The sequence below is a fragment of the Leptopilina boulardi genome, unplaced genomic scaffold, assembly GCF_019393585.1.
Source record: "Leptopilina boulardi isolate dan_hultmark-lab unplaced genomic scaffold, ZJU_Lbou_2.1 LbouV2_112, whole genome shotgun sequence".
Lineage (NCBI taxonomy): Eukaryota > Metazoa > Arthropoda > Insecta > Hymenoptera > Figitidae > Leptopilina > Leptopilina boulardi.
In genome coordinates this window covers 3,957,915-3,979,827 of record NW_026137655.1, presented here as the reverse complement: position 1 = coordinate 3,979,827, position 21,913 = coordinate 3,957,915, and the positions used below count along the sequence as shown (strand labels likewise).

Genomic DNA, 21,913 nt, shown 5'->3' with positions numbered 1-21,913 from the left:
CAACAAAATAAATATGATTTATTTATAAATTTAAAACTTGTTTTCACTCACTGAATTGATTCTTCGCAACAACTCCACGATCGGTGTTCAAAGGCTCTGATTTTCCTTGGAAATTTTCTGCACAAACTCGGAACTCGTATTTGGTTCCCTCGATGAGCCGAGGAACAGTTGCGTGATTATATTTAGGATTAACATGAGTTACAGCAGGAACCCATCCTCCTCCATGAGTCAAATCGCGTTTCTCGATAACATATCCACTAAAATGAATAATTGAATATAAACAACTGATAATAAAAAATATTACTAAAGATAAATATAATAACAAAAAATTGATATAAAAAAAATACTTACGTTAATTCACTGCCTCCATTATCTTTAGGTGGTTTCCAGGAGAGAGTGACTGATTGACTTGTGACCTCTTCATACTCCAGAGGACCTTGAGGTGGGCTGGGTCTATCCAGAACTGTCAATTGGAAGCTGCCCTCATCGATTCCATTCTCGTTCTTTATAAGCAAATGATAAGTACCAGAATCAGATCTCTTGGCATTCACAGTGTGAAGAATCGTATGATATCCAATGGAAGTTACAGTTGTTCGATCATTAGTCTGCAGTTCTTTACCCGCGACTGTCCATCTAACTTCGGGTGTTGGTTCACCAACAAAGTCAATGTCCACGTGGAATATCAGACCAGCCTTAATGCGAATATCATTCAACGGTGTCTTTATCTTGGGAGCAACTGTAAAAATATTATTTATGCGAAATTAATTTAATTCTTTCCTATTTTTTAATTAGTGTTAATTAATTAATCTAAATAAAAATATGATATAAAAATCTTATCTACGCAGATTCAGTTGGATACTTACGGTTACGCGGTTTAGCTGTGACAAGATCACTCGGTTCGGACGGTTCTGATTGACCGGCAGCATTAACAGCAATCACTCGGAATTCGTATTCCTGTCCTTCTGTTAAATCGGGAACAGTTGCACTAGTTTGCGATGGTGGCACGTGAACGGCATTTGTCCAGTAAGGATTTCCTTTCTCCTTCTTTTGAATGATATATCCAGTTATTGGAGATCCACCGTCGTTTTGTGGAGCTGGCCATTCAAGATCAACGTGATCCTTGTCCCAATCGACGATACGCGGCTTTCCAGGTGCATCGGGTTCATCTGGAAAAATTAGTTATTTATTTAATTTTAATTATGAAATTGTATTCTTCAATTTTGTAATTATTATTTGAAAGTAGAAGAATTACCAAATTCATTCTTGGCAATGATGCTGCTTTCTGTCTCTAGAGGTTCCGATTCGCCTACACTGTTAACAGCCTTGACTCTAAAGAGATATTCTTTTCGATGAACTAATCGAGTCACGTCGTGTTTTGGTATCATGCTCATTCCAGCATCTGACCAAGTTCCACGAGAAAGATCCATTTTTTCGATTATGTAATGAAGAATTGGAGTGCCTCCATTATCTTTAGGTGGTAGCCACGAGAGATGACAGCTCTCTTTCGTTATATTGGAAACGTCCAGTGGTTTTTGAGGTCGTGATGGCTTGTCGATGACAGTAACATTTGCACTGGCACTACAATTCAGGAATAATTATGAAAATGTTTTAATTATGCGTGTGATTTAGTTTTAGTTTAGAAATTTTTAAAAATATATGTACCTGCAACTTCCTTGGCTGTTGGTAAGCGTGAGAGTGTATCTTCCAGAATCAGCACGACAGGAGAATGGAATTTCAAAACTGGTATTAATATTGGTAGTAAAAATATCGTGACGATCATCAGCAAGAACGTCAACACCGTTAATTGTCCACGAAGCAACAGGTTTTGGTGATGCTTCAATAGGAATATCGTAGCCAATCTTTTGACCAGCTCTGACAACCATATCTTGCAGCATATGTTTATCGAAACTTGGCTTAACTGTAAGAAAATTATCTATCGTTAGACAAGCAAAAAATAATTTACAATATTTTCCTTAATTATTTTTTAAAAATGATTGAAATTTTGAATACGAATTTCAACAACTTACGAAAGCGTGGTTTCGCAACGATCGGCAGTGAAGCATCGGAAGGTTCACCCTGTCCACCTTTATTGACAGCAATGACTCTGAACTCGTACTCTTGACCCTCAGTGAGATCTGGCACTCGACCAGAAGTCATACTTCCCGGAACTTCGGCAGCCTTCTCCCAATTGCCGAATTTCGGTCTCTTCTCAATAATATAACTCGTGATCGGTGATCCGCCATCGCGCTTAGGTGGCGTCCATTCAAGATCAACATGATCCTTGTCCCAATCCGTCGCCACTGGCGCACCAGGTTTCTCTGGTTTTCCAAATGGATCTTTAGCCGTGATACTCTCTAATCCTGTCAACGGCCCTGATTCACCCTGTTTGTTGACAGCACGAATGCGGAAATTGTATTCATGACCCTCAATTAGATGTTCAACTTTGGCAAAAGTGTCTGATGCCTCCATGATTGGAACCCATCGCATATTCTCGGCGTCCATTTTCTCAATGGAATAGTACAAAATCTCAGAGCCACCATCGTCTTTCGATGGTCGCCAAAAGAGTTTGCAATTATTTTTCGTAATATCGCTGATCTTTAAAGGTCCTTCAGGTGGCGATGGAATATCCAGAACAATGACATTCAATGTTGCCTCGTCCTTGCCATTTGAGTTTCTTGCCGTCAATGTGTATTCTCCTGAATCAGAACGTTTCGCCTCTAAAACACGAACTTTCGTATTGTAATCCTCATTTGTGATTTTAATGCGGTCCGTTGAACTGACCACATTGCCCTTGAGAGTCCATTCTTTTCGTGGAGGCGGTTCGCCAATGACGGGAACGTCAAAGTCGAAGAAGCTTCCGGCTCGAACTTTGATGTCCATCATGTATTTGCGGTCAATTCTCGGCGGCACTGGAATTCATCAATCGGGAATTGTTAATTAATCTCAATAGTTGTTAATTGAGAAATTATATTAATTAATGGAATTAAAAACTTACGATTCTTAGGTCTAGCAATGTGAGGTTTGGTAGCGTCGGATGGTTCACCGGGTCCTGCTTTGTTGACAGCCTTGACACGAAATTCGTACTGATTTCCTTCCTGAAGATCATTGACACGACCAATCGTTTTATCGCCCTCGACTTCTGCACATTTCTCCCAAGTGGGACTGTATTTATCCCGTTTTTCGATAATATAACCGGTAATAGGTGAACCGCCGTCAGAAGAGGGACGTTTCCATTCCAGTTCGACAAAGTCCGTGTCGTAATCACTAATCTTTGGCGTTCCTGGTTTCCCTGGTTCATCTGAAAGTCAAAATAGAAATTAGAAATTCTACTCGCATAGAGGAAAAATAAATGAGTAAATCAAGTAATCTTACCAAATGGATTTTTCGCCTCAATGCTCGCCGCTGTTGCCAGCGGTTCCGATTTGCCCTGCTTGTTGACCGCACGAACTCTGAACTTGTATTTATGATTTGGAATAAGACCCTCAATGTTTAATGAAGTTTCGGGCCCGTCAGTTTCTCCGGCAGGTACCCATCGTCCAGTTGTCTCGTCCAGCTTCTCCACGACGTACTTCTCAATGGGTTGTCCTCCGTCGTCTTCAGGTGGTTTCCAGGACAAATTACAACCCTCGCCAGTGATGTCCGAGACCTTGAGTGGTCCCTCGGGCATACCGGGTTTATCGAGAACGACTACATTCACGTAGGCAATATCCTTGCCATTGATGTTTTCAGCAGTGATCATGAATTTTCCAGATTCAGCCCTCGTGGCCATTCGAACATTCAAATTTGTATTGTAAGGAACATCCTTGAGTTTTATTCGATCTGAAGATATAATTTGTTTACTGCCAATGAACCATGTGGTTTTTGGAGCCGGTTCACCCGTGACTTTTACGTCAAACACAAAGTTCTGTCCGGCTTTAACTCGCACATCAATAAGATTTGTGCGATCAATCTTTGGCGCCAAATTACGTGGTTTTGCGTATATTGTCGGCGTGGCGTCTGATGGTTCGCCAGGTCCAGCTTTGTTCACTGCACGAACTCTAAATTCGTACGGTTGGCCTTCAATAAGATCAGGAACCGTTGCTCGTGTCATGTCAGCTGGAACTTCTAGAGCTTTCTCCCACTCTCCGTATTTGTCTTTTTTCTCGATAATGTAACTCGTCACCGGTGAACCACCATCGTTTAATGGTGGTTTCCACTTGAGATCGACGTGATCCTTGTCCCAGTCGGTGGCTTGAAGATCGCCAGGTTTGCCAGGTTCGTCATAAGGATTCTTGGCGAGAATCGTTTGATCTGCCTCTAGCGGTTCGGATTCACCCTCGGCATTAATTGCCGAGACGCGGAATTTATATTCCTTGCCAGGTGTCAAACCGGTTACCTCAAGATTTGGCTCGGTTGAGCGTCCACAAGGTACCCAGCATCCAGTTTCTGGATCCATTTTGTCTACTTGATAGTATTCGATTGGAGTACCGCCATCGTCAATTGGTCGCTTCCATTTCAATTGACATCCTTCTTTGTGAACGTCCGTGACACTTAGTGGTCCCTCGGGTGGTGCGGGTTTGTCCGTCACTGTCACCATTACGGACACGGTATCTTTGCCGGAAGAATTGATGGCAGTGATTGTGTACTCGCCGGTATTGCCGCGTTTCACCGGACGTATTGTCAATTTTGTGTTGTAATCTGAATTGTCGATTGAAACTTGTTTGTTGGGTGTCAAAGGGTTCGTTGCCCATCGCCAATCGCATTTTGGTGGCGGTTCGCCAATCACGTTTACATCGAATTTCAGGGTCGAGCCGGCAGAGAGTGTCACATCGCGCAAATTGCGACGATCGATCTTCGGAGCCACTATTTACGAAAACGAAACAAATTATTAGCAATAATAATAATAATAATATAATATTAGTAAATTGTTTTGATAAAAATATCAAAGTGAAACTTACAGAATCGGGGTTTAGCGGTGAATGTTTTGCTGGCGTCACTCGGTTCAGATGGACCAGCTTTATTGACGGCCATAACGCGGAATTGATAATCGTTGCCCTCGATAAGGCCAGTGACAAGTGCTTTTGGCAAAGGAGAATCAGTCTCCAAGGCCTTCTCCCACATGGTACTGTATTTGTCCTTCTTTTCGATAATGTATCCAGTGATTGGTGATCCACCGTTGCTGACCGGCTCCTTCCAAACCAGATCGACCTGGTTGGCCGTCCAATCCGCGGGCTCTGGTGCTCCAGGTGCAGAAGGTACAGCTGAAAAAATATTGAAACGTTGGCTACGAATGCTTTCAATTTTTTAAATTAATTAAAAAATATAATAAAAATAATAAATAGAAATCAAACAATTACAATGGGAAACTTACTGTACGGATCTTTAGCAATAATAGATCCGAAAGTTTCGAGGGGCTCAGAGTCCCCTTCTTTGTTTTGTGCTTTGACCCTGAACTTGTACTCATGACCGGGAGTCAAGCCATCGACTTTCATTTCAGTTCCGCAAGTTTTACCAACCGGAACCCAAGCTCCCGTTTCTGGATCATATTTTTCGACCAAATAAGTCTCGATTGGTTCGCCGCCATCGTCTTTCGGTTTCTTCCACTTGAGTGTGCATCCGTCCTTGTGGATGTCAGACACTTCCAATGGACCTTCCGGTTTATCGGGTTTGCCTAGCATCCGATAATGAGATAATTAAATTTTTTACTCTCATTTTACATTTGATAAATTTAACATTTCGAAAATTGAAATTGTCAAGGATTTCTTTTATTGTAAAAAGTAATCTTCAATTTTTTTTGCTTGTAAATAAAAGAAAAAAGTAGGAAATTTTTGCGAAACTTACAAACAACTGTGACCTCAACATCTGCAGTATCCGTTCCGTACTGATTGGAGGCTGTGATTTTATAAATTCCACTGTCTTTGCGCTCTGGTTTTTCATTGAAGAATTTCGTATTGTAAGGCACATTCTCCACTCGACGATAAGTGGTTTGCTGAATGCTTTTGTTATTCAACAACCAGCTAACGTCCGGTGCTGGTTCACCGGAAACTTTGACATCAAAACGAATTGGCTCACCTTCGCGGACAATAAGATCCCGCAGGTTTCTTCGGTCGATCTTTGGTGGCACTATAAGAAAAAAAGCACTCATTAGAGAAAAGAATCTGTAATAATCGAAATTTATTTTAATTGATCTTACTTCTTCGGCACTTGGCGACGATGCCCTTGCTCACGTCAGACGGTTCACCGGGACCAGCAGCGTTTATAGCCTTGACGCGGAATTCATATTCGACTCCTTCGTCTAAATTATCAGCGCGACCTTTGCAATCGGGACCAAAAACTTCACCAGCTTTGATCCATTTTGGACTGCCTTTTTCGCGTTTTTCAATCACGTAGCCAGTGATTGGAGATCCACCGTCGGTTACAGGTGGAGTCCATCTAAGGTCAACGTGATCTTTATCCCAATCTGTTGCTTCCGGACGACCAGGTGCTCCAGGCTCATCTACATACAAAAATAAATAAAATAATATTTCACAGAATTCGACGGGATAATAAATAATTTCAAATTAAATGTGTGAGTTCCGCGAATTACAACGGTTAAACTTCAAAAAGGGTGCCACATCGCACAAATCTTTCTATTTAAATGAGTGTGATATTTATTTTCATTAACTAATGTTTAAAAAAAGTTTTGTGGGCCAAGGCAATAATAACACATACCAAATGGATTCTTGGCAATGATTCCAACGTCAGTTACCAACGGCTCGGACTCTCCCTCAGCATTGACAGCGGAAACACGGAATTTGTATTCTTGACCAGGAACAAGATTTTCCACGTCCATTTTTGGCTCTAATGTACGACCGACAGGAATCCAGCGGCCAGTAGCAGTGTCCATTTTTTCGACTGCATAATGATCAATTGGCACTCCACCATCATCCAACGGTGGATTCCATTTCAAGCTACAACCTTCCTTGTGCACTTTTGAAACTTCCAGTGGTCCTTCCGGTTTACCCGGCCTGTCCAACACAGTCACACTGATTGTCGCTTCATCCTTGCCGGAACTATTTTCCGCCTTAAGAGTCAAATGACCAGTGTGCGAACGAGCAGCTGCTGAAATAACGAATTTCGTCTTGTAATCCTCAATTTCAATGGCGACACCATCCTTGTAATCCTCCAGCTCCTTTTTATTCAGGTACCACGTCTTAGTCGGTGGTGGTTCACCGGAAACTTTCACATCAAGACGAATGTGATTACCAGCTTTTACAGTGATATCACGTAATGTCGTGCGATCAATTTTCGGTGGTGCAAAACGATCTTTTGCAATTAATGTATCACTGGGTTCACTTGGTTTGCTCAGTCCACCTTTATTCAATGCTTTTACTCGGAATTGATATTTTTGTCCTTCAATGAGATCTCCCACTTTGGCTTCGGTTTTATGTCCCGGAACCTCGGAAACCTTTTGCCATTTTCCAAATTGATCTTTCTTCTCGATAATGTATTTCTCGATTGGTGCACCTCCGTCTTTCCTTGGCGGTGTCCATTTTAGATCGACATGATGCTTGTCCCAGTCTTTCAATTCTGGTTTTCCTGGTTCGTCAGGTTCGGCTACAAGAAAAAAAAGTGTGTGAAAATTTTAACAATCAATTTTATAAAACTACAGTTTGTCGCGTGGAATTAATAAAATGCAAATTACACTCACTGTAAGGATTCTTGGCAGTTGTGGGAATAGATGTTTCCAAAGGTTCAGACTCGCCCTCGCTGTTGACAGCTTTAACACGGAACTGATAGTCCTTGCCTTCGTTTAAGCCACTAATGTCAGCTTCCGGTGTTTTACTCGTTCCACAAGGTACCCAGCGGCCAGTGTCTACATCCATACGTTCAATGACATAGTGATCGACTGGTTCGCCGCCATCATCGTCTGGTTTGTTCCATTTTAGCTTGCAACCTTCAGCTGTCACGTCTGATACGTCAAGTGGACCTTTCGGTTTACTTGGTTTGCTCATAACCTATGGATTTGTTTAATATCACTCATAAATGATTATTTCAAAAATAAATAATTCTATATTAATATTATTGTAATCTTATAATAACCTGCAGTTCGACTTCAACTTCGTCAGTGCCACTGTCATTCTTCGCTGTGACAACATAAATACCAGTGTCTGATCTCTGCAATTTGCTTAGAATGAAAGTTGTATGATAGTCCTCACTTTCAACTTTGAGACGATCTTGTGTTTTCAGAACAAGATTATTATGCTTCCAGGTAACAATCGGTGCCGGTTCTCCTTTGACGTCAGCCTCGATTCGTAGCATTTGTCCAACTCGCATGACTTTCTTCTGCAAGTTCTTGCGATCAATGTGTGGAGCCACTGTTAAAAATGAGAATTAATTATAAATAAAGTTTTTATATAATTAAATTTGTAGTTTAGATAATTTTGATAAATGTGGAACTAACAGAAACGGGGTTTGGCAATCACGCTCTTTGACGTGTCACTTGGCTCTCCAGGTCCAGCTTTATTTCTGGCAACAACTCTGAACTCGTATTCATGACCTTCTTCAATGCCATCATTGACTTTGGCGTCTGTTCTGTCTCCGGGAACGCTGGTAACATCAATCCATTGCCTACCGTCCTTGTCTCTCATTTGAATAACGTATCTCTCAATTGGTGCACCACCATCACTCTCCGGTGGAGTCCACTCAAGATCGACAAAATCTTTGTCCCAATTGGTGATCTTTGGTCTGCCGGGTTTACCAGGTTCATCTGACGATTAAAATTAAAAACATTAATATTACAGAGTAATTTGAAATTAAATGCATTTTTGAATTACATATAAATAAATTTTTTAATTAGAAATTAATTTAAATTACCAAATGGATTTTTGGCAATAATGGCTTTATCGGCTTCCAATTCCTCAGATTCTCCTTCTTTATTTACAGCCTTGACTCGGAACTTGTAAGGTTTACCCTCTAACAAGCCGGTAATGTTTGCTTCTGGTTCGGTTGATCGGCCACAAGGAATCCACTGTCCTGACAATGGATCGAGCTTCTCAATTTCATAAAATTCCACTGGACTGCCTCCATCGTCTTCTGGTTTCTTCCACTTCAGTTTGCAACCGTGTTTTGTAATATTCGACACTTCGAGAGGTCCCTAAAATTTCGGAATCAGATTACAGTTTATTTTTTTTAATAAAAAAAATTTCGAATATAAATAATAAATATATAAAATGAATACCTGTGGTTTTGTAGGTTTACTGAGAACAGTTATATCCACCTCGGCGATATCTTCACCAACTTCATTTGCCGCTTTAATAACGTATCTGCCAGTGTGCATACGTTTGGTCTTAAGAATAATGAATTTTGTATGATAATCTACATTGTCAATGCGAAACTCGTCATTATTGGTGAGTTCTTCGCCTCTGAGAGACCAAGTAACCTTTGGTGGTGGTTCGCCAATAATATTTACATCCAATGTTAATGTTAGACCGACCTTAATCATTTGTGGCTGAAGATTCGTGCGATCGATATAAGGTTTCACTGTAACAGGAAAAAAGATGAAATTTTTAAAGGTATTATTAAATTTTTAGTAAGATAGCTCTTTCAATGTAAAAAAGAGAACTCACGGTATCTGGCTTTAGCGGTGTGAGGATTTGTTGCCTCGCTAGGTTCACCAGGTCCGGCTTTATTTACAGCACGCACTCGGAATTGATATTGATTTCCCTCCTCTAATCTTGGCACCATTCCGGTGCAAATTGGACCCTCTACCTCGGCAGCTTTCACATAATTTGTGCCAAATCTGTCTTTCATTTCAATAATGTAACCCGTAATTGGAGCACCACCGTCCCTAATCGGTGGTTCCCATTTTAGTTTCACCATGTGTTCGTTCCAGTCGACAATCTCCGGAAGACCTGGCGCTGGTGGCGGATCTGTAACGGAATGTCTACTTTAGTTTCTTAATAATAAACTAATATCTTAATTCAAATAAATCGAATAAATAGAATATTATTAATAAAAAATTAATTTTTTTTTTTTGAAGCTGGAAAATTTACCGAAAGGATTTTTAGCGAGAATGGAAGTGTCCGTTTGGAGAGGTTCCGATTCTCCTTCTTCATTGACAGCTTTGACTCGAAATTCGTATTTCTTTCCAGGTTCTAAGCCAGTGACGGTGTGTTCGGTTTTTTCAGGATCAAGAACAGTTCCCGCTGGTACCCATCGTCCAGTGGTGACGTCCATTTTCTCGACGATGTAACTGTTCAGTGGTAAACCTCCGTCATCTTTAGGTTTCTTCCATTTGAGTTTGCAACCTTCTTTGTGCACATCGCTAACCTCCAACGGTCCTTCAGGCTTGCCAGGTTTATCTATCGGTGGATTTCATTTTAATAAACTGATTCGTTTCAATAAAAATTAAATACATTTTTTTTAAAGAAATATCGTACAAAAACGTTTATTTAATTTCTTAGGTATTTGTAGTCTTACCAAGAATAATGATCTCCACATCGGCTTCGTCTTGACCAGAATCATTGACAGCTTTGATTGTGTATTTTCCAGTGTCACTGCGAGTTGTATTTGTCAACTGAAGTTTGGTGTTGTAATCCTCATTTTCGATTTTAAGATTTGCACTCGCGGCAAGGGGTCTCAAACCGAGACTCCAAGTGATTGTTGGAGGAGGTTCACCCTTGACATCGACATCAAGTTTAACCATTTGACCAGCTCTAACTTTCACGGTTCCCAATTTATCACGATTAATGAACGGTTTCACTGAAAACGATAAGAAATAAATTGAGCATATAAAAATAGGAAAAAGCCAATTTTATGTAAAAATAAATTGCATACGGAAACGAGCTTTGGCTATATGAGGTTTAGTAGGTTCACTAGGTTCCGATGGACCGGCTTTGTTGACGGCGCGTACTCGAAATTGGTAAGTGCCACCTTCCTTTAAACCAGGAACACGAGCTTTCGGCTGAGGTGAATCAGTGATCACAGCCTCTTCCCAGTGTCCCAATTTCTCTTTCTTCTCAATAATATATCCTGTGATGGGAGCACCGCCATCATCCTTTGGTGGTTCCCACTTGAGATCCACACGATCAACGTCCCAGTCTTCCAATTCGGGAGTTCCAGGTTTTCCAGACAGGTCTAAGAAAAATAAATAATTATTTTTTTAATTAAAAGTAATTACATTTATATGACTTTACCAACCAATTTTATATATTGATTGAACTACCAAGAAACTAGAGAATAAACATACCAAATGGATTTTTGGCCTTGATTGATCCATCGGTTGTTAAAGGTTCAGATTCGCCCTCTTCGTTGAGAGCCTTCACTCTGAACTCATAATCGTGACCTTCCTGCAGACCTTTAACATCCATTTCGGTATCATTTGTCCGGCCAACGGGCACCCATCGACCAGTATTTTTGTCAAGCTTCTCAACTTGATAACCAGTGATTGGTTTTCCACCATCGTCTTCCGGTTTATCCCACTTGAGCTTACAACCATTCTTTGTGACATCTGATACTTTAAGGGGGCCTTTTGGCTTTCCAGGTGCAGCTAATATAACCAAATAATAATCGAACAATTTAATTTTTATTAGCTATTTCTAATAATGAATTTGAATTACTATGAGGCACTTACAAAGCACAGTGATATCAACTTCAGCCTCATCTTCACCATGAGGATTGACAGCTTTAATTTTCCAGAGTCCAGTATTTTTTCGTACACAATCGGAGATATTCAATTTTGAATTGTAATCAACATTGATAATCTCAATGTTGCCTTCCGATTTAACAACTTGTCCTACTTGGTACCAAGTAACTTCCGGTGGTGGTTCACCACGAATGTCAACATCGAACTTGATAGGCTTACCAGCGCGTACGATAGTTGTTTTCAAGTTCGTTCGATCTATTCTAGGTTTCACTAAATAAAAAAGAATAATTTAATTAATTTTTCACGTATAAGTAGCATAGAAATTAAAAAAATATATATGGTGATAATGAAAATAATTTTAAAGAATTTATAGTCTTTTGCATTAATATGAACACAAACTGTAGCAATTAATTAATTATTGGATAAATTAAATTTCTGCAAATTACTAAATTACTCACGAGCTTTGAATTTACAAATCTGCATCTTGGATGCATCTGAAGGTGGTGAGGGTCCAGCTTTGTTCACAGCAATAACTCTAAATTGATATTCTCCTTTTTCCTTCAAATCTGGAACCTTCGCTGTTAGCTCACTGCCAGAAACTTCGATAGCTTTTTCCCAGTCTGGTTTGTAGCGATCTTTCTTCTCGATGATGTACTTTTCAATCGGAGCTCCACCATCGAAGTCTGGAGCAGCCCACTTGATGGTTACCGATTCATTATCGTAATCAACAATGTCAGGAGTTCCCGGTTTCAAAGGCTCATCTAAAGTATTTAAAAAATTTTAAAAACACATTTTCTTCTCCAAATAAGTCATGTGTTGAATATCTTAAAATTTGTTTTTTTTCCTCAAATTGTAAAAGAAAAAAAATTTCTTTTTTAAAAATATACCGCATAATTATATGAGTGATTCGTACCGAATGGATTCTTAGCAATGACTCCTCGTTCACTCTCTAGGGGTTCCGAATCTCCTTCATCGTTGACAGCAGTGACACGGAATTTATATTCACTTCCTGGATTGAGTCCAGTGACTTCGAATTCAGTGAGAGGTGAATTGCCAGGAATTTTACCACATCGCACCCACTTGCCGGTTCTCGTGTCCATTTTTTCGATTTCGTACTCCTTGATGGGACTGCCGCCGTCGTCATCGGGCTTCTCCCACTTGACTTTAGCCGTTGTCTTCGTGACATCGGACACAACGAGTGGTCCTTTCGGTGAATCGGGCTTACCTAAAAATAAATTAATAAATGAGTATCAAAGATCGTATTCATTTTAAAATTATAATTTTAATACGATCACATATTTATATTAAACATTGTCTAAAACTCACTGAGAACGGTTAATTCGACAGTTTCTTCGTCCTTTCCATTGACGTTTTCAGCAACCAAAGTATATTTTCCGGTATCTTTTCTCACAGCGTTAATAACTGTGAAGTCGGTATGATATTCGACGTTTTCAATTTTGATACGTTCGGTATTTGTCAGGGGAATGTTATCCCTCCAAATCCATTTGCATTCTGGTGGAGGTTCGCCAATGACATCAACTGACCATTTGTGCGTGCGACCAGCTTTGATAATGACGGACTTCAAGTTCGTTCTATCGATTCTTGGTTTCACTGTAACAATTAAAAATAAAGTAAATTAAGAATTTATTTGAATTTTAATTAAAAGCTATTATAAATAAATTAATTTTTGTTAAAAAATATTTTTACGTTAATTTTAGGTATGCTGAATTAATTTTTTCACATGAAAACAAAAAAAACTTACAATTTTTGTGTTTGCAAACATGGTTGTCAGTGGGCTCGCTAGGCTGAGAACATCCAGCCTTGTTGTGAGCTCGAACTCTAAATTGATAGACCATTTTTTCCTTAAGCCCATCAACTTTAATTTCCGGATTGTCGTCTTTAGTTTTTGCTACTTCAACCCAATCGGGCGAAAATTTGTCCTTCATTTCCACAGTGTAATGAGTAATTGGTCGGCCACCGTCAGTATCCGGTTTTTTCCATCTCAATGATACACTCTCATTGTCATAATCGAAGATTTCGGGTTTACTTGGCTTGCCAGGTTCATCTGAAAAAATTAATAACAATTCACGATTTCATAAAACTAACTGATTAATTTTATTTACTCATTTATTTTATTCTGAATTATATAATTAATACTATAGTTACCGTATGGATTTTTAGCGTTGATAGCTTCTTCCGTTTCGAGCGGTTCCGATTCACCCTCCTTGTTCACAGCCTTTACACGGAATTTGTAATTTTTCTTCGGCGTCAAACCCTGGAAGGTAAATGTATTATCGTTTGGTCCAACCTCTCCCGCTGGAACCCAACGCCCAGTTTCCATGTCCATTTTTTCGAGAACGTATCCCGTGATGTCTGTCCCACCATCATCTTCCGGCTTGTTCCATTTTACTGTCACGTGATCAGAGCGCACTTCTTCAGCCTTCAATGGTCCCAATGGCATTGACGGTTTATCTGCAACAATTTAATGTAAAAATTCAATTCAATTACAATTGAATATTATTTCAAATATTCTTTCAATTTAGATAGAATATTAGCCTTACCTAGAACTACAACATCTGCTTTACTCTCACAGGTGCCGGAGCTGTTGGTCAACACCAATTTGTATTTTCCTGAATCAGTTCGAGTTGTCTTTCGAATGGTGAGAACAGTGTTCAACTCGTACTTATCGATTGTAATTCTCTCGGTTGAATCTTGAACAAGTTCCTTCTCGCCAAGGAACCAATGAACTTCCGGTTCCGGTTCACCGGCATATTTAATGTCGTACTTGATGACTTGACCCTTTTTGACGACGAGATTCGTTAGACCATCGCCGACAATGTAGGGCTTAACAAAACGACATTTTGCAATAATCGGTTTCGTTGCGTCCGACGGTTCACCGGGACCAGCTTTATTAACGGCTCGAATTCGAAATTCATATTGTGTTCCCTCTTTAAGTCCATCGATCGTTGCCTTCGTCACATCACCCTCAATCTCTTTGCCCTTCACCCATTCTTTTCCAAATTTCTCTTTGTATTCAATGACATAACCCGTTATTGGTGCACCACCATCATTTTCTGGTTTGGTCCAAGTGAGATCTGCATGATCCTTATCCCAGTCAACGACTTCAACATTTGTTGGCTTTCCAGGCTCATCTGAAATATTATTTTCCTGTATTTACATTTTGTCTTTTTTTTAATGCGTGTTTAGACGAGAATTTTTTTTTAATTTTTCAATACCTATTTTAGAGATCAAAATTTTTAAAATGTATAAAAATATAGTGAAGAAATACAAATAATACAAACCCCATGGATCTTTGGCTAAAACGGGTTTGGCGAAGAGAGCAGGTTCACTGGAACCAATTTTATTAACAGCCCGGATTCTGAATTTGTATTCCTTCTTTGCCACCAGGTCTTCGACTTTGTAAACACATTTTTCGCCAGCCGCGACCTCTCCCACGCTATCCCACTGAGATTTGAGACTCATGTCAAGACGTTCAATAACGTATTTTGTAATTGGTGAACCACCATCGTCCTTGCTTGGCTTGAAGGAAACAACACAAGAATTCTGGAATACTTCGTTCACATCGACATCCAAAGGTGGAGATGGAACCTCTACAAAAATTTTTTTTTAAGTGTGGAGAAAAATATTTTGTACAATTTATTTTTTCTTTTTCTTCTTAGAAATAAAATTATAATTTGTACCTTGCATGTTAACAAAAACATCTTTAACTTCTTCTCCCTGGCCGTTACCAATTTTGACTTGATAAATGCCAGTTTGATCATGCTGAGGCTTCTTGATCTTGAATGTGATTTTGTCTTCTCCAACGACAATTTCGACGTCCTTGAGAGGCAGAGCTTTGCCGTCTTTCATCAGTTTAGCCTCCACTGGTGTTTGTTTCGTGCCTTCGACTATTCGACAGAATAAATAAATAAATAAATAATTAAAAGAAAAAATAGAGAAATAGAAGAAAATATTAAATAATATAAGCTTGAAGCTAATACAGTTATTTAAAAAAATGTATTTTATTTATAAAAAAAGAAAGTAATTCATACTTTTGTAAGGCACAGTGAAGAAGATGGGTGCACTGCAAGGACCTTCAACTTTGTCAGGAATTTCAGGAATTGGTTTACTCTCTCCCTTTTTGACGGTAAGTATACAACTGCTCTTAAGCTCTCCACTCTCACAAGTAATTTCACCATCATCTCCCATTTCTAATTTATTGAAAACGAGTTGATGTTTTCCACCACCCAGATTCTTGATTTCAACACGTTCGCTGGGCTCAATCTTTTTGCCATTGAAGTACCAATCTGCTGGTGCCGTTTGGTCCTGAAGTTCCACATCAAGAACAAGCTTCTCTCTCTCGATTGCCGTTGTATCCTTAAGCTTCTTATTGAAGCGATTTAAGTCTGGAATTTTCAATGCATACACATTAAATGTTTTAACTCAAAATGAAAATTTTTTATCCTTAAATTAATTTTTTTTTACTTTTTTAAATAAAAATAATACTAACGAAAAAATTAAATTTTACTGATTTTACTTACAGTTGACAATAAGTTCAGCTTCGGTTTTGTCAGCGTTGCTCACGCAAGAATACATTCCAGCATCAGTGACTTTTGCGTCTTTGATGATCAATTTTCGTTTTCTTCCTTCCTCCTTTATTTGCACTCTCTTATCGGACTGAATTTCTTGATCACCTTTGAACCATTTTACTTCACCGGCAGCATCGTCGAGCTCACAGAGAAGAGTTATGGTTTCTTTTTCAGTTGCTGTCTGATGTTTCAAGACCTTCACGAATTTATATGGATATTCTTGAAGGAAAAATAAGAATTTTTATTTTCGAATACAATCGAAAGGATTTATTTCAAAATTAATAATATGAACAATTTTTAAATAGCATTCTATTTACTCACCAACAATGGTAAGAACTGTATCTGTTCTGTCAGTTTGTTTGCAAATTCTACAAGAATATTCGCCACTGTCTTCTAGAGTTGCATTTTTTATTGCCAATCTACAGACACCTGACATATCTTTCGATATGCTGTAAATATCTCCATCCTGTAAAGAATAATTCAAATTAATTAAGAACATTTATGAATTAAATAAAATAATTATTACTCTTTAATAATAATTTAATTAATGCAAAAAACAATAATTAAGTCACTTAATTAAATAATTTTTGTATTTAATAAATGAAAATAAAATTTGTTTACCTCCAATTTCTTTTCCCCTTTGAACCACTCAACTTTAGCCATATTAGAACTGACGGTACATTCAATATATGCTTCGTGTTTTGTGAATCCACTTGTTTTCTTCGGTAATGGTTTGACGAAGTTGTAAGTAGGATCAGGCTCTAAATTAATAAGAAAATATTTTAATTATTTAGTTTGAATTAAAATAATTGCTCCGAAAAAAGGAAATTGAAAACTTTTTTTACCATCAACTGTAAGGAAAGCAGTCGAGGAAATTCCGCCAATTTCGATTGTGTATTTTCCAGTGTCGTCGACTTTAGGACCCGTGATGATAAGCTGATAAAGATCTTCCTCGTTCTTGAATTTGTATCTCGGTGATGGAAACAATTCCTTTCAAAATAATTTTTTTTGTTAGTTACGAGATAAACTTAAATAAAAAAGATTTATCTATAGAATGAAATATTAAAAAGTAATTTGCAATGAAAATTTCAAAATTGTCGAAAAAAATTCGCTAATACTCACATCTTTGCGGAAGAACCATTTGGGTTTGCAATTGGGTTTTGAGAAATTGGCCTCGAAAACGACCTTTTTGTCTTTTCCTTCCTTAGCATGTCTGTCCACAAGTGGTTTCAAGAAGGAATCTTGTTTCTATATTCAATAAATAAAAATTCAATATTAGCACTTAAAAAAAGTGTTTGAACGATTTTATATAAAAAAAATAATTCATATCAAGAATAAAAATCTTTGGATTTTTCAGAATAATAAAACTGGTCGCTTTTAAAGTGATATTTCCTAAGAAATTTCTTTTTACCTTAAAAGAAGTATTTTTTCTTTTATCATTTATCCTGAGAAACGAGTCAATGATAGACATCCATAAAAGTAATAAGATGTAAATTTGTAAAATTATAATAAATAAAGACAATACAGTAATTAAAAAAAAAATTAATTGAAATTTTTTTAAATTAAAAAGTAATTAGAAAAAAATCTGAAATAAAGAAACAAATACAATTATTAATAAAATAAAATAAAATTTGTAAATTTAAAAAAATTTAGATCCACTTGATAGAAATATATATATATATATACGATACACTTAAAGCAATCTGCACATCGAAGAGTACAGCAGATTATTTCCGGAAAGAAGATTATATAGACGAGTATCAATAAAAGATGATAGAAAAAGAAATTTAATTTAACAGCCAATCTGCCAAATTATTCTGCTAAATGCAATGCAACATCTATTTATTGTTTTTGTGAAGATTCCAGAAATTTTTTATGCATTAACAATGAAATAATTAGGATATCGTTTATATTTTTAAAAATTATTACCATCATATGGAAGTGCAGATTATTATTGAATTATTAATGATATGGAAAAGTTTAGATAAAAAAGAAAAATATATTTGAAGGTTACAAAAATTGATTTTTATTAAAAATTAATGTGTAGTCCTTGAATGTTGTGAGCCTTCGAGTTATTTTATAACGAGGACATGAGCTGAAATTTATGAAGACGAAATAATATTGTAATATAATTATTAATTTTGATAATTCAATATTAATTGAATGATAACTTGGATAAATTGAGAGAATATTATACATAAATGCAATTAATCAGATAATTATCACATTCAGATAAATTTGACCGTTGTGTCCAACCTCCGTCTTGATGAAGTGGTGCAGAACGGGCCAGTCGGGAATTATTTCGGCCAATGATAGCCTACGATATCCACTATTCTAGAAAGAATAAACCCATTCATGCTTGAGTCAATAAAATCATTTTGATAATATTTTGACCAATACATTTGTTCATACTTTAAACTTTTTAATATTCACGTTGCAATTGTGCTCAAAACTTGACATTTAAAAATAAAAATAAGTAAAACTGAAATACCTAAAATTAAAAAATAAAATAAAAAAGAAAAGAAACAAAAATATCTTCACTTTGTCCACGAATTTTTGTGGAATAAAGGCAAAGGTGGTCTTTGTGCTCTTTCTCATTCTTTTTTCCCTACATTTGGTATTTTTTTCATATTCTTATTTTATTTTTGATTCAAGACATTTGTTCAAAGACACTCAATTGAAAAAAAATTGGACATTGGACAAAAAATTGTAACACATAGACACGAATTTAAGAAAAACTAACAAAACCATTGTCAGAAAAAAAAATGCACAAAAAATAACATGAATTCAAAAATGCAAAATTCTTGCAACATAAATTGTGTACATTTGATAAATAATAAATTAATTTAGTTTACATAACATCCTAATAATAATAATACCTATTTCCTGAAAAGAAGAATGTTTTAAAAAAATGAGTTAGTAAAGGAATCTTTTTTTAAAATAAAAAAAAATTCAGATGCATCGAATTTCGTGCTACACAAAAATCCACTGGAAAATACGAAGACTTAAAAAAGAACGAATACAGGGACATCATTGTCACTCGAAAAAAGTTCATCGAAAATCATTTACCAACCAATTTATCTATTTTTTCCAAACTCAACTTACTTTACTTTTCCTACCTGAATTAAAACCAAATTCAAAAACTACATTGGAATTTTTTTCTGTAGGGGGAGAAAATTAATATTGAGAGACGCTTTAAGTGCGAATTAAAACTTACCCTCTCAACTTTCTTGAGAGCAGGCATTGGTTTCTCAACTTCTTTGAGATCAACTTGCTCCTTATCTGGATCTTGGATTCCCCACTTTTGGTATTTCCTCTTTTTGAGCATCGTTCTAAAGTCCATTCCACTGGAGTCTAGAGAAAACAATAGTTATGTTAATAATATAAATTATCATTATTAATAATTAATTAAAATAATTGATTATAATTAATATTGTTTATTAATTTACTAATTCATACCAGAGACGTAAAGTTGCAAATCTGCCGAATCCTCTCCGTGGATATTGCTGATAACGATTTTGTAAGTACCTTCATCGTTAGGCTTTGCTTTTTTAATACAAAGAGAAATGGTATTGGTTTCAGTTTCTGTAAAGAATTTGAATCGACCTCCTTCGACGATTTCAGTGATGCCTTTATAGAATTTGAATGTTGGTGCCGGTGTTCCTTCGACTTCGACTGTGAGTACCGCCGTTTGATCTAAAAAATAAAATTAACTTTTTTTACTACCTCATTTTATTAGAAAAAATTAATTAACATTTTCATTTAGTAAAAGTAATTAATCAATGTCAAATAAATATGTTATTAATATTTGAATATTGCAATTAAAAAGAAAAATACCTTCGGTGGCAGCATAAGATTCTTGATAATCGACGATTTGAGGTGGTCCTGGTTTTCCAACATCTCGAAGGGGTGTACTTGGCTTGTTGATTTTACTCTCAAGGTCCGCCACGCTTGGTCTTCTAACGTCCGCACTCGGACGACGTCGCTGTTTCAATCATGAAAACAATTAATTAGTAAAATCACTTTTTCGACTTAACAAATATAAAAAGCTTCTCTACAAGAAACTTTAAGCAAGAAAAATGACTTTTGCGACCTCATGAAAAAAATGGACTTACCTTCTGAATCAAAGCATTTTACTAATAATGATTAATTAATCATTTTTATTATTACAATTAATAAGAAATGAAGAACAGTGTAAAAAAGCTTAGAGGAAAAATAATTGAGGCACAAGATTAAATTATTAGGAATCAGAAAATTTATACATAGAAACAATGAAAATAGAAAATCGTAAAAATCGCAAAAGTCATTAAAATTATACAGTTTTTTTTTTATAAATATATACAGTTTATTAGTCACGTCTCAAGGACGTTTTATTGATCATGTCATCGATCGGGTTAATCACTCTCCCGTGTTAAGGTTGCCATATGTTAATTATTATTTAATAAGTTTTGTCAGTCACTTTTTGTTAACCACTATGATATAGCTGATATCGTTAGTTACAAATATTATCAAGGTGCTTCCGTTACCACAAGGGGGGTCAGTATTTGTTGTGATTTGCGGCAACGACGATTTCAGGGACCAATTTTTCTTTTCTCATTTAATAAACCGTTAATCGTGATCTTGAAAAAAATCATTAAAAATTTTAGTTTCACATTTAATTACTCATTAGAATTTAAAAAAATTAAAATAATTATTTTTAATTATAAAATTTCTAGACTATTTTTGAAAAATAACTTTTCTCTATAAATTGGAAATAATTTTATCAGTTTAGAAACACGAATTTGGGTATTAAAATTATGTAAAAAAAAAAGAAAATATTGGTTTCCTTGAAAGCGTGTCGCCGATAAAGAAATTTTTTTCGGGGGGGGGGCATTGTTAATTGACATATATTTGGATTGGACACATATAACCATGAGGAATACTTTGTACAGTCGTATTGTGGACGGTCGTGTACATGTGTACGCCATCGTGAAAATACATATAAGATTATTATCTATTTCTACATATACATAAATGATGGATGAATTATACCTTGCGAAGATACATGTACATATATAAAACATATATAAATCACTTTCGTATATTTGTAATAAGTGAAAATGAATAAATGATATTGTGAATTATATGTATACATAAAGTGCAACATTTAGATATGACTAGTAACACAAAAGTAAGGTCTAACTATTTTTAATATTCCATTTTTTTTTACCAATAAATATAGAAAAGCACATAATATAAATTATTTAAGCAATTTTTTTAGTTAGAATTTTTGGAATAATCTTCATGAGCTGGAAACTGACTTGCACTTTTATTAATCATAAATTATCAAAATTGAAATCGAAATTAAATTTTAAAATTAAATCAAAATGACTAAATTATTTCGTCAGTTTCCGACTTTTTCGGATACAAAAGTTATAAATTCGGATTAAATATAGAAATCGGAGTGAAATTTAATTAATTATTATTATTACCAATTAATTACGATTGTATAGAAAGATAAATTGAAGGTGGCGTGGGTGAATTTTCGAAACAGTTTGAATTTAATTCACTTTTCATTAATTTTACAGAAAATTTTACTTTACCCCCACGAAATAATTTACAACAGGATATTTTATCAAAAATATTTGTCTTTCACAATAAATTTGAGACAGCAACAAGATAAATTATTTTCAATTATATTTTATAAGAAAATGTAGCCTATTCTCTCTGGCTATTCTGA

General features: G+C 36.2%; 1 protein-coding gene across 9 annotated transcripts in view; it reads right to left on the bottom strand.

Annotated features, from left to right (window-relative positions):
• The window catches only part of LOC127277860 (twitchin), a 103,936-nt gene that overhangs the window by 11,363 nt on the left and 70,660 nt on the right, over positions 1-21,913 (bottom strand). For all 9 annotated transcript variants that reach the window (XM_051299257.1, XM_051299268.1, XM_051299263.1 and 6 more), the window contains 41 exons: positions 20,032-20,179; positions 19,654-19,890; positions 19,412-19,548; positions 17,317-17,442; positions 17,040-17,184; positions 16,816-16,955; positions 16,516-16,660; positions 16,147-16,413; positions 15,658-16,011; positions 15,307-15,513; positions 14,908-15,216; positions 14,167-14,757; positions 13,772-14,077; positions 13,368-13,670; positions 12,932-13,216; positions 12,519-12,830; positions 12,064-12,366; positions 11,594-11,875; positions 11,210-11,509; positions 10,798-11,097; positions 10,441-10,722; positions 10,014-10,322; positions 9,588-9,890; positions 9,200-9,501; positions 8,836-9,115; positions 8,423-8,728; positions 8,062-8,336; positions 7,670-7,976; positions 6,691-7,575; positions 6,173-6,475; positions 5,821-6,102; positions 5,351-5,650; positions 4,938-5,240; positions 3,373-4,842; positions 2,996-3,298; positions 2,028-2,909; positions 1,663-1,918; positions 1,253-1,578; positions 864-1,166; positions 352-736; positions 52-257 (listed from right to left, as the gene is read on the bottom strand). In XM_051299257.1, coding sequence (XP_051155214.1) covers positions 52-257; positions 352-736; positions 864-1,166; positions 1,253-1,578; positions 1,663-1,918; positions 2,028-2,909; positions 2,996-3,298; positions 3,373-4,842; positions 4,938-5,240; positions 5,351-5,650; positions 5,821-6,102; positions 6,173-6,475; positions 6,691-7,575; positions 7,670-7,976; positions 8,062-8,336; positions 8,423-8,728; positions 8,836-9,115; positions 9,200-9,501; positions 9,588-9,890; positions 10,014-10,322; positions 10,441-10,722; positions 10,798-11,097; positions 11,210-11,509; positions 11,594-11,875; positions 12,064-12,366; positions 12,519-12,830; positions 12,932-13,216; positions 13,368-13,670; positions 13,772-14,077; positions 14,167-14,757; positions 14,908-15,216; positions 15,307-15,513; positions 15,658-16,011; positions 16,147-16,413; positions 16,516-16,660; positions 16,816-16,955; positions 17,040-17,184; positions 17,317-17,442; positions 19,412-19,548; positions 19,654-19,890; positions 20,032-20,179 — 13,765 coding nt within the window. The remainder of the gene's footprint in view (positions 1-51; positions 258-351; positions 737-863; positions 1,167-1,252; positions 1,579-1,662; positions 1,919-2,027; positions 2,910-2,995; positions 3,299-3,372; positions 4,843-4,937; positions 5,241-5,350; positions 5,651-5,820; positions 6,103-6,172; positions 6,476-6,690; positions 7,576-7,669; positions 7,977-8,061; positions 8,337-8,422; positions 8,729-8,835; positions 9,116-9,199; positions 9,502-9,587; positions 9,891-10,013; positions 10,323-10,440; positions 10,723-10,797; positions 11,098-11,209; positions 11,510-11,593; positions 11,876-12,063; positions 12,367-12,518; positions 12,831-12,931; positions 13,217-13,367; positions 13,671-13,771; positions 14,078-14,166; positions 14,758-14,907; positions 15,217-15,306; positions 15,514-15,657; positions 16,012-16,146; positions 16,414-16,515; positions 16,661-16,815; positions 16,956-17,039; positions 17,185-17,316; positions 17,443-19,411; positions 19,549-19,653; positions 19,891-20,031; positions 20,180-21,913) is intronic.